At 35.3% G+C, this 12,463-nt stretch overlaps 3 protein-coding genes across 4 annotated transcripts in view; 1 reads left to right on the top strand and 2 right to left on the bottom strand.

Moving 5' to 3' along the window:
* Nucleotides 1–398: 398 nt before the first annotated feature.
* On the top strand, nucleotides 399–3,009 carry LOC107807121 (uncharacterized protein At2g39795, mitochondrial). The gene is made up of 3 exons (XM_016631437.2): nucleotides 399–717; nucleotides 1,878–2,206; nucleotides 2,718–3,009. The coding sequence occupies exons 1-3, from the start codon at nucleotides 490–492 to the stop codon at nucleotides 2,875–2,877; spliced, it is 717 nt and encodes a 238-aa protein (XP_016486923.1). The 5' UTR covers nucleotides 399–489; the 3' UTR covers nucleotides 2,878–3,009.
* A 1,789-nt stretch (nucleotides 3,010–4,798) lies between these two features.
* LOC107807124 (Golgi SNAP receptor complex member 1-1-like) lies at nucleotides 4,799–8,774 on the bottom strand. Its single transcript, XM_016631442.2, has 5 exons — nucleotides 8,511–8,774; nucleotides 7,674–7,904; nucleotides 5,936–6,103; nucleotides 5,695–5,808; nucleotides 4,799–5,073 (listed from the first exon to the last, which is right to left on the bottom strand). Exons 1-5 carry the CDS (start codon nucleotides 8,547–8,549, stop codon nucleotides 4,960–4,962), a joined length of 666 nt encoding a protein of 221 aa, XP_016486928.1. The 5' UTR covers nucleotides 8,550–8,774; the 3' UTR covers nucleotides 4,799–4,959.
* Nucleotides 8,775–10,576: 1,802 nt separating this feature from the next.
* The window catches only part of LOC107807123 (CHD3-type chromatin-remodeling factor PICKLE), a 31,555-nt gene continuing 29,668 nt past the window's right edge, over nucleotides 10,577–12,463 (bottom strand). For both annotated transcript variants that reach the window (XM_075243719.1, XM_075243718.1), the window contains exons 29-31: nucleotides 11,647–11,779; nucleotides 11,486–11,559; nucleotides 10,577–11,345 (exon numbers count right to left, since the gene is read on the bottom strand). In XM_075243719.1, coding sequence (XP_075099820.1) covers nucleotides 10,947–11,345; nucleotides 11,486–11,559; nucleotides 11,647–11,779 — 606 coding nt within the window. In that variant the 3' untranslated portion in view covers nucleotides 10,577–10,946. The remainder of the gene's footprint in view (nucleotides 11,346–11,485; nucleotides 11,560–11,646; nucleotides 11,780–12,463) is intronic.

Below are 12,463 nucleotides of genomic sequence, written 5' to 3'. Positions count from 1 at the left end.
ATTACTTCTTTTTTTTATTACGGCATATTACATTTATGAAAAATTTCGACTAAATACTGATGCTACCTCCTAAACTTACCCGTTTGTTTCATTTTGACACAAGAATGTGGACTTGTTCCTATTAATTTAAAAAAATATACCTATTATACACTTTCTATGGGAGGAAACTACACAAGATGCCTACGTTGGCCATTTATAACAATGACAAACCTAGCCCACTTTTGTAACGCTAAACCTCAACTATTAACAGATGACAAATTTGATTCATTTTGCAAAGTTCAAACAAACTTGGACCTTTCCTAATAAAAGAAAATTTACCTGAGAGGTCTTAGTATAAAACTTCATAACCTAGGAGGAGAAAAATGCAACCCCATCAAACTAGATAGGAGGCTTTTGTAATACCCAAAAACTTGAATGGGCACCCTTATAATTCCATCTAAATAGCCTAAAAACCCCTCAAAACCTCTTCAAAATTTCAGCTAGGACTCTATGTTCATGGCGGCATTTCTTCGAGCATCTCGTAAATCACTTCTTTCGTTCTGCGGGATTCAATTTTCTCACGGCCAACACTCCTCTCTCAATTGTAGCAAATTCATCTGTCAATTTTCCAGGACTCACGCATCAGAGGCAACCCAAAAATCACCATTTGAATCAAACATACTCAGAATCCTTCGCAATGAAATCGAGTATCAGTCGGATTACGCCCCTCCCCACCCGGTAACTCTTCAACATCGCAGTTTATCTATTATAGGTTTCTGGAATATTTAGGCTAATTTTAGGGCAAGTATCCTACTTTTTTGGGTTTCTTAGTTATCACACAATATTCTTAAAACAACATTTTGGAAACATTTACATTAGGTTTGCAAGGGTACTTAAGTTTGGTTGAAGATTACAGGAGAGTGTAGTGAGGTTCAAATCCCAGTGGAAACAAAAAATACTAGGTGACTCGGTGGCAAAGTTACTTGATACCTATGCTGGTGGGAGGTCGCAGGTACCCGTGTAATTAGTTGAGGTGCACAAGCTGGTCTGGACACTATCATCATAAAAGAAAATTGTAGGAGAGTGTAGTGATAAGTGTGAGACTTAAAGGATCCCCTTGTCCTGAAGACAAAAAATTGAATGGATGAATGGTACTGGTCCAAATGTAGTGAAATAGATATAGAGGAATCTATATAGCTGGCTCCAGCTAGTTTCGTATTATGGAAAAGTAACAGAGCACAAGAGAGAAATGAAGGAGATGTTCTTACTTCTTTCTTGAGAATAAGACTTGCATGTACAAAAGGCTTAGAGCAGCACCAAACTTGTAAATGCAACTACGGGGGTAGAATGGCCACTTTGATGTGCTTTTGGTTCTATAAGCTTGTCTATTTATGTGTTAGAATGTCTTCAGATAGGTGCATATCTTTGATATATCCAAGCTGCTTCCATCATCCGTGTGCTTGGATGTATGTCACGAGTCATGATAACGCAGATACAATTCACTAATCCTTATAGGAGAAATAAATTACTATAACTGTCTGGTCTTTTCTATGGTGTAATTGGTTGCTCCTTCAGTTGAATTGTTTATCAAGAAAGCAAAAAGATTCCTTTAATATGAACGGACTGCAGATCCTAATTTTTCCATCCTTTTGTTTATTGTAATCCAAAGAGAAAATGATAATTAGAACTAGAGAAATCATGTATTGAACCAATTTGCTTTTGCTCTGTAGTGATTAGTTATGCTTTAAGAATCTCTATTAGCTTACCTGTCTGTCGTTTTGTAGTTTGGATAGGCAAGTGTAAGATAGCTCTGATATTTCTAGAAGTCCTTTTAAATGTTCGACTATGATGATATTTGCACCCTATTGTTTCTCACATTTTATATTGGATTTCTCCAGCCTGTGACGCAATTTAATACATTCATGGTTGAAGATCGGCCAGGCGAGCAGTGGATTACCTTGAGGAGAAAATTCGGCAGTGATGAACATATCAAAATCGAGGCAACGATGTTTGATGGATCTATTACTGTTCCAAAATCAAGTGATGAAAATATTGGGGAAGATGTGCGGCTTCACATAAGTGTGCTAGTTGACATATGGAAGGGTCAAGGTAATGAGTTCTTGGAGTTTGTCTGTTCAGCCTGGCCAAATTCCTTGGAAATTCAAAAAGTATACATTCTCAGAAACGATGGTTCTCCAGCTCAGCCTTATATGGTGCCCAATGTTAAGTATGAGACATCTTCTTACTTTATTATGTAGTGTATGTGCTATACTCAGACTGATCCATTTCACTCATTTAAAAAGGGAAAATCCAAAAAAAAAAAAGGGAAGAAAAAGAGTTGAAATCTCTTTCTTTTTTCTTATTAGAGTTATTTTCTATCCAAATTTCTGCTTGCAAGGCCTTAAACATTCTTTTTCATGTTTATGCATAGCTATCAACTGTCTTGAATCAGATCATCCTGGTAGCCTGTTATACTCTTCTTTAGAAAATAAAACTAAAAGGGAGTCAGAAAGTTGTTTCTAAAGTTATTTTGGGTAACTGCTCTAGTATGAGAAGTGTGGACTATGTTGAATATCATATTATTGCACTTTTCTCTGGACATCCTCTACCTATGTCGAGCGAAATTTGCAGTAGAACTTCATTCTAATAAATTGTCTATGCTATTTATTTTGTTGCAGTTTCTTATGTTTGTGCATGACTTTTTGTTAATTTTATATATTTCTTTTGTGTCATTTCAGGGATTTGAACAGTGGCTTCCGAGATGGCCTAAATGAATTCCTAAAGACAAGAGGCATAAATGATGAACTTTCTTCATTCCTACATGAGTTTATGATGAATAAGGATAGAACTGAAGCAATTGAATGGTTGAGAAAAATCCAGTCTTTTATCGAAAATTAGACGCGTCTCTGCTCTCTTAAATTCTCAATAAAATTCATAGTATATTGTAGCTTATGATTAGCTTTGCAGGTCAATTGATTTTTTGGCTCTTTACAGACTTGTTTTTAGTTTTATGATCTTACCTTTTTTTTTTTTACACAGGAGATTTACTTTTGCACGTAAGAGATAGGCCAAATACATTTGTAGTACCTTAAAGCTGTCCTCACTTTTCACTTAAATACCCTATTTTAAGTCTGTTTCATTTGAACACTCCAACCATAAATCAAATGTCATTTAAACACAAAATTCATAAGTAGTCAACCATATAAGACGCGTGTAATTCACTCGCCAAAGTGACGAATAAAAAAGGGGACATGTGGATTTAACTTGGACAAATTAAAAAAAAAAAAAAAGAAGCTTTTTAACAAGAACCCTATGTCACCCTTAGTCATCTTCCCCCAAACCCCCTCCCCCCCTCCTTCCGTCTTCATCTGCCATAAGGAAAAAACACATGTACCGTTTTTGGATTTTCATATTTGGGAAGGGAGAAATTTATGTCAATTTTTTTTTTTTTGGGTTGAAAATCCCTTCTTTTAGCTAACTGAAGAAGAAAAAATCTGAGTTGAGAAAAAAGGGAAGAAACAAAAAAGAATTCGGCGATTCTAGCAACCACCGGCCATTGCTCATTTCCTTTCCTTCTTCATCTCTATTATTCTGTTTCGTTGTTATTATAACTGATAAAAGAGCAGAACTGAAAGAAGTAACTGGACATTTAATATTTCGACGACTACCGACGACATTTATCACCATTTCTGGTGTTCCATCGTTGTGGTATCGGAGATTCATTCGTATTCTGTCTATTACTGATTTCGTGGTTGGTATGTAAATGTTAAAACCTTGATAACATATTACTGTTGTTTGTCACCTCTTTGGACTTGGCCGGAGTTCTGACTTTTCCGGCGACCTCGTTCGTGTTCTGCTTGCCAAAGAATAGGAGAAAAAAGAAAGTGAAAAAAATAAAAAATAGAAATAATGATCTCTCACGCTCGGGAAAATAGTGTAATACACGCACTATGCCACATCATCAAATTGTGTTTAAATGAAACATTTGAGATATGGTTTGAGTGTTCAAATGAAACAGAATTAAAATAGAGTGTTTTAAGTGAAAAGTGATGACAATTTTAAGGAGTTGCCGATGTATTTGGCCTAAGAGATATGTCTTTTACACATAAGAGATCTAAAAAAATTATTTTCTTGAACTACAAATTATAAAGGGTCATGATGTACAAATAATAAATATTTTTTTGCATGAGATTTCTAGTCTTCTTCTGACTTTCGCATTTACCTGTGCATCAGTTAGAACCTTTTAGGCATAAACGATGGGGTTATGACTAGGTAATAAAGAAGATGAAAAAAGATGGACTCGAGTTTTTCCCTCCAGTGAGTCCAATGTGATTAGTTTAAAATAAGTTAAATGTATTATCTGCTTCAATTATCTGAAGAGTGGTTACAAATAAAATGGAATCGTATATGTAACACCAAATTCTTTGATTGAAATTTTCAAATTGGGGCGAATCCGTCTTGTCGCAAGAATATTCGAGGACAGGGTTTGACAATATCTCCTACATATAAAATAAAAAAAGGAAATGCCAATCTATTCTGTGATAATCATTGCTATGAATATTGCCGGGCATTTACTCAGTATGCCCAGCAATAAAGTGGCATTGTCATTTACTCGCGACCACTCTTCAATTCCACTATTTCTACACTTACTATTTATTGCATTTGCTGATTTGATCCTTTCTTTACATTAAGCAAATTCCAAATAAACTGGTCTTCATTATCAATTACATGAACTACTCTATGCTGCTACAAAATATCCTCACTTTCACTCCCCAAAAAACGACAGACTCTGAATCATTTGACACTTAGAATTGGGAAAGTGTACAAGAGCAACCCCATGCATACAAAACCAATTCAATACCATCTTACACGTATAAAAATGAAACATTACAAAATTTACTGGGTGTGAATATACAATAGATACAGAAAGAGTAAAAACTCTGCTAAAAAACTCCATTAAGAAGTCCAAAATTATTGTTTTCATTTCGTCATCCAGTAAACCAAAATGAGAAACATGCATACCGAGGCAACTAATGAAAGAATGATAGTATCCATAGACTTTTTCTTCTTTATTGCAGAAAGAATATGATTAACCTGCAAAATTGTAGCAGAGCAAATATGAAAAAAATGAGATCAATTCCATCTGAAACAGAAGTTTCTGCAGATATTTAACAATATGATGCACTGACACTAATCAAGAGGTGCTTGTGCTGTGATCGCTTTGTAAAGAAGTGTTTCTAAAAGAAAAAGCTCTTTCAGTTTAGCGAAAATATATGTTGCTTACAAAATTACTTGTCTAACAAGTAATCCTAGAACTTGCGGAAGTCTAGAAGTACTTCAAACACTACTTGCTAAAGATCCAAAAGTACTTCACGTCGAAGATCACATTCCTCTTTTTTAATCTTATTTTATTTTATTTTTGTTGAGGTAATATCTGGGTAACTTGTGCGCACTTTGATTAATTCACTGGGGGAGCTATTACTGTAACAGCACAGACACAAACTGAGTATTGTACCTGGGATCTCCAGGTTGTTGCTCATAAGCCTCAACTACCAAGCAAAAGGAGATGTGACTTATCTGAATCAGATCAATGAAGCAGCTCGTGGCAAATGCTATCACTATTTAGTGTGAGAATTTTAAGCTCTCCTACTTCTGATCACCTCTAGATATTCAAGAAATGCATAAACGGGTGTCAAAAAGACATAGTTTTCTTACCGTTGGAAGGCGACTGCTGACATTGCTCAACTTTGAATTAATGCCACCAAATGTTGATCTTTGAAACATAAGTGTCTTTATTGTTTCTTGAGCTTGAGAAATCACACCATCCATCTATATCAAGAAGTCAGCAATTGAGCACAGCAATATGCACATCTACTGTAACACTTATGAAAACTCTTTGGACGACAACAGGGAAAATTAGCCACCATCAACATATCAAAGAAGCTTTGTAATTTACCTGTCCAGTACTCCTATGGAGGGAAGCACGTTCACTAAGGAGTGCTTGCTCATGAGACCCACTACCATCTTCCAGATCTAACCTGGTCCGATCGAACTCCCTAAAATCTTCAAGCAATGAAGCATGCTCTTTCTTAGCTCTGTAACTTGAACGGAGCCGATTAAACTCCTACAATCCAACAAGAGAAGCTCTTTTAATTATCAGTTACTTTATTTAATAAGAGGAAGTTTTAACAATCATGCTATTAGACATCAGATTGTCCATTGAGAAATGCAAACAAGCTGCTACTAGACAATACAGTGAATAGTCCTTTGAATACTGCATCTCTATAAGACGCATGATTCCATGATCAGATATTTTACTGATTCCCAATACCATGTTTGCAGACATTAAAATTTTCAACGTGCAAATTATCTGGTTTTGTTTGACAATGAAATCATTGTTCAACTTAATTTTCTTTCAATTTTGCTTATTGATTTAACTATTCAACAACTAAACAAAGAAGTTATGTGCTGTACGTACCCATCTGTGTGTGAGTGTGTGTATCGTAGGTTTAACTTACCAATGTATCAGAAGCTTTTGCATTCTCTGTATTACGCATGTTTTGCTTACATGGTGATATTATGCTTTCTTTCTTTAAACTCATAATATCATGATCTTATTACATCATTTTGCAAGTAGGAAAAGAAAGAATCAGTTGGGTTATTTCATGTGTAGACAAATAAGAATATCTGCCATCAAAGCATTTGAGACTAGGAGATGCCCAGGGATACACTTGAAGAGCAGACTTTTGGTAGGTCAAAAGTTAAACCTACTTCTGGATCAATCATCATTTACTCGCGGACCTTTCTGTTAGTTTCAGCAGTTCATTCTGGATCATCATTTACCCAAGGACCTTTCTGTTAGTTTCAACAGTTTTCCAGCGAGACAACTAAATATTTTCTCCATTCTCATAGTCAGCTTGCTGCAACTAGAAGTTGCCAAGAGAGTGTTCTAAGAGCATAACTTATTCTTCCCCTTAGTTCTCGCCATGACATGAAACTGCTTCTCAACATCAGCTTCCGACATTCGTTTCAATTTTGTATCCCATCAAATAGTCTTACCATTTTCAGCAAATTTATATTTTATACCATATCAACCAAGTTCATCTTGGAATTATTTGGCCCTTCAGATTGTTCAACTGCAACACACCATTAGCCCATACTCTATATCCAAGGTGGTTGTATGCGCCTATGCGGATTTGATGGCCATGAGAATACAGGCAAGGGCCACTGTCAGTGTTCCGAGAATAAATATTAAGTGAAAAAGGCCCCGCTATATATTACATTAATTTTCAAGAGCATGTTTGTCTTGGGAACTCCAAATATCTAGCTTCCCAACTTACCATAAAAAAATCCAGCTTCCTAACTTGTGCTGAGCTTCTAATAAGGCATCAACCTTTTTTATGACCGAAAATTCCATTCTTTCAGCTTCAAACTCGGGGATAGTGGGCCAACCCTTATACCTTACCATTCAAATGCCAGACTTAGTGCAACAGGAAGGTTTCAAACTCGTAACATGAGTCTATCATACATTATGCATTTTATTGCCTTTGAACCAAATGCATGAGGCAAGAAGACATTAACACTTTGCTTGGCACATAATTCCACTACCACAAAATTTGCATGGCTTGTCGTTGCAGTATCTCTATATAGCAGAATTGCACCAGGATCTATTAGGGGAAAAGAATTTAAAGTACCTGAAAAAGATCTTGAAGAATTTCTTGATGCCGAGTCAGTGTATGAGAAAAGATCTCAGATCCTCCAGATGAAACCCATGCTTGCATTTGTGAATTTACTTGTTGAAGCTGCTTGAGCAGCTGATCTATACTGGGTTCAAGATCGTTATCATTAGCATTACCAGTTTTGTTTGAAACGAACTTACGATATATATGCATCTGCTCATCCAGCTGAGCTTCAAGCTTCCTTGCCTAGTTGGATGTGTAAACCAGTATAAGAAAATTTTATTTATTAAAATATACGAGGAAGAAAAAGAAACAATTACAGATGAGATTTCAAGAAAAACTTCACCACATGACCAACAAGTCAATTTTCCTATTTGAACCTAAGCTGAATCAAGCAAATTGAAAGAGGATAATCTTGATTCCAGATGATCTAAGCCTACTAATATTGCTTTCTAGAATGGTTCCAGTGGCTATATTTATGATAATTCTGGTTTCTTGAGCCATGGTACATCTTGATTCTGCTATGGTATTGTCAGATCTGGTCCAATTATCCGAGTAGTTCTACCTCTAAATTGGATTTAAAAACCTAGGACAAACTGAGAGATCCATTCAATATCATCACTCAAATTCATAAATCAGCATCTCAAACTTTCAAAAATTGCATACCGACACTATATTTACAATATATTTCCAAATAGCCAAAAACAATACGAGAAATCTGATACATTTGGAAATACAATTGGAACGATACAGAAAAGATTGACATAGTATAGCACAAAAGGAGAATTGTCCGATTTTTTATTACATAGTTTTATACAAAAATAGAAAATCAATACGAAGGAATGTAGTAACCTGCTTTCGCAAGGAATCCCAAGAGGTAGGAGGATCCATGAGAAAGCGAGCAAGGAGGATCGAAGAATGTGGAGTGGAAGATTCTAGAATCCCTTTGTTTTTAAACAACTCTGCAAATATGAGAGAAGAAGAAGAAGAATGAGGACATTGAAATTTGGAGAAAACTTTAACCAATAGGTACTGTTTGGTGGGTGGGAGAGAGACGGTATAATTATTTTATGATTAATTAAACCGAATCATACGATTAAAATTATTTCATACTAAAAAGCTAAATTTTATGATACTTCCATGTAAATATGCAATTCTACCTCCCGGAAACACATTCAAATTAGTCGGACCACGAGTTTCGAAACCGTCATATTATTTTGTCACATACATAATTAGAAACAAAGATTATCTATATGGAAAAACAAATAATTTCACAATTTTATATGAAGCCGCCCAATTGACATAGCTAAGGTGGTAAAGTTTTTTTTAATCATTTAGAGTTGCTTAGCAGTTAATTAAATAAAGTTGGTTGGAACATTTGAGGGATAAAGCATCTATAAAAGATCATAGTGAACCGTGAGTATAGTTGATCAAAGATAATTAGAAGTATGGTGATTTAAAACTTTTGACTTTGTAATCAAATGCCACTATTTGCATGATCAAAATAGATATTCTCTCTTCACCCTTTTTTTTACAAAAAAAATTACTATATCCGGAGCAATTCTCTTGAAGTCAATTTGAGTTATAACATATTAATGCTTAATACAACCAAGTTTATTCAAAACTAATTAAACTTGATTAACCAATTTTTTTGCAAATGTAATATTTTAGTATATTTTGGACAAGAGGGGTTGCTCTGATGGTAAGCAACCTCCACTTCCAACCAAGAGGTTGTGAGTTCGAGTCACCCCAAGAGCAAGGTGGGGAGTTCTTGGAGGGAAGGATGCCGAGGGTCTATTTGAAACAGCATCTCTACCTCATGGTAGGGGTAAGGTCTGCGTACACACTACCCTCCCCAGACCCCACTAGTGGGATTATACTGGGTTGTTGTTGTTGTTGTTGTAATATTTTAGTATATCAAGACAAATATAAAGATTTTAAGTTACAATACTTCTATTATCAAATTTACTATTTAATATGACTTTAGTGAAAAAAAATTAAATTGCCTTCATAAAATTATGCTCAGATATATCTAGATGGTGATAATTAAAAGACTTAATTTAATTACTAATCTAACTTAACAAAGATAAAATTATATTTAAAAAAACTACAAAAAAATACATTAAGAAAATTATCAAAATAATGTTGCAAACGTATTCCTGAATTGATCATACTAAGAATTTTTGTAAAGTTGTTTTCTCTTGAAGTTTCTTTTTTTCTTTCAAACAGAGTATTTTTTTCCTTATTTTTATTGAAATTGTTTTCACAAAGTCCTTTTGTGAAGTTGAAATGCACATTTAGTCGGCACAAAGTCATGTTATTCAAGTGGGATTCAAAATCAAAGCTAACTCAAGATTTTAGTGTTACTCCATTTCACCGTAATTACATAGATACCTTTATGACCCAAATAGTAACCGGATGCAGCCTTCTTTGTAACCGGAGGCCGCTCAAATTCCCGCTTATTAATAGTTGAAAAATAAAGAATAATTGCACTTCCACCATACTAGATAATTTTGTATAATCGGGTATTATTGATCCTTATTTCGTTATCAAGAAAGATGAGTAGGTTAGTCTCACGTGTTCACGCACGGAGAGGACCGACAGTCTACCTTAATGCAAGATGATTGTAATAACTTTTATGTCGACGCATTTCTTTGTCACGTATTAGTTTACAACTATTGTATAATGTTCTTTCAACTTAACTTTTATATTTCTCATAATTTGCATCGAGAAACAAAAGAAAATTTAGTATTTAAAAGAAAACAATCTATTAGAAAGAGTTCAAGTGACTTGGCTTGTGCCCTCATTTGAAAGTAATATGCAGTAGCTTCACTGATGAATGTGGCTATAGATGTCAAGATCAAGAAATCCAAGCAAAGTTTTTTTTTTTCAAGTACGAAATTTTCAGTCAAATGTAGTATTGCTAAATAATGTGTATAATATATGAAACTGACTCGCATTACATGTAAGGTTACAATACTTAAGTTACAATATTACAACATGTCCATTGATACATGGGATGCTGACAATTCAATCCTTTCATAATCAACAATTAAAGAGGCTAATATCTGTTGTTTGAACCAGTTAAGTACGAGAATGTCTTCACGTTTCAAAGTGAGTTCTTGACCAGTGGGACAAACAATTTTAAAAAAAAAAAAAAAAAAAAGGAAAACAGTCATTTCCCCTTGGCTTGGTCATCATTCTATGATGGTTAATGAGAAGCTTGTTAGTTTCCCTATATAATTTACTTTCACTTAATGAATGGAACGCCTCGAAAACCCGTTTGTTTCATTCTGTTGTATCCATGGCAACATTGGTGGTGCTAACATCAGTATCATCCTGCTTATCCACCATCTTTATATCAGTATCTCCATTTGCTATACTGCAGTGTTTTATTTCCCCTGAAGGAATAACATTGCGGAGCATATTGCTTTCTGCTATGCTTGGAGCTGTTAAATTGCTAGTACTCACTCGACTGGGTTTTCCACCTTCAGGTTTCCAATCTTCTTGAAGTTCTCTCCTTTCAAAAATAGAAGGATTCTGATGTTTTGAAGAAAGAACTCGATTCATCTCTTGAAAAAAGGCCTCCAGTGGGAGGAGGTTCTTTCTCATTTCCAAACTAGCTGGCTGACCTGCTACATATGTATTAAATGAATCTTGGCCATTTTCAGAAAGTACCTTGCACATCTGCAAAACAAATAAAAAGGCATAAAATATCTATGAAACCCTTGCTACAAAAATATGTTCTATTGACTTATTCTCGCAAATACGCATCAAATCATGCACGAGTTGAAGTCCTAAAATATGTTCGGTAGCAGAATACTCACCTTGTTGTAAAGCTGAGCAACACTCAAACGATCCGCTTCACCATCACAAGCAACTTCAGAGATTCCCTGTGGAGCTGCATTCAGAATACATGGGATGCCAGTCAGTAGCTTTACTACTACACACAGTAGAGACGCTTCAAGCACCGACTGGCTATACTTACAAATTGCAATAAGTTTTGGGAAATTATCATTCGTTCCAGTATCAGCTGCATCAACACTCCGACTTGGTTCGTCTACAGTCTTGGTCTCACACTCTCTCTCTTTCCCAGGCAATTCATGTGGTTTTCCATAACCCTGAAGAAAGCACATGGATATAAATAAACCACATGAAATCCTCAAAATGATCAAATCAACCAATGGAGCTGCAAAACCAAGCTCTTAAAACATAAAACACATAGGAACAAAATGAGAAACAACAATCATAAGACATGAAAATGAGCAAGTCAAATCAGAACAAAGGGCAAAAGCTGTCCCCAACGAGAAAACAAAGACCAAGTAACATATGACATTCTATCCGTGTAAGTTCACTAAGAAAGTCCACAGATAGTAACTTCTGAACACGACAAAGGTTCTTTCTCGAGAGAACAAAAATTTCCCCAAGCTCTATTAATCATAGAGAAACCTCGCCTTCTATACAGTTCAAAACACCACAAGGTTACACAATCAATGGTTAAAAACTAGCATGAACATGAAGTTCCATACAAGGCTAACCTGCTAACATGGCATGACAACAGAAATACACCTAGAGACTACAGGACCCCACTCAAACCAGGCTCATAGTTCTATGGCTCTTAAGGAGCGTAACACTAGATCTGCAATTCTCAGTTTTTCTTCTGAGATGACGTGACACCAGGAGGAGAAAAAAAGAAAGAAGAAGAGAAGAAGCCGGGTTCGCCATTACCCTCTTTGGAAACACATTCATCACCGATGGACTTCCAAGTATAATCTAATGAACTCCAACATCACATATTTTTGAAC

Source organism: Nicotiana tabacum, chromosome 22 (assembly GCF_000715075.1).
Source record: "Nicotiana tabacum cultivar K326 chromosome 22, ASM71507v2, whole genome shotgun sequence".
Taxonomy (NCBI): Eukaryota; Viridiplantae; Streptophyta; class Magnoliopsida; order Solanales; family Solanaceae; genus Nicotiana; species Nicotiana tabacum.
This window is presented reverse-complemented; position numbering and strand designations above follow the sequence as displayed.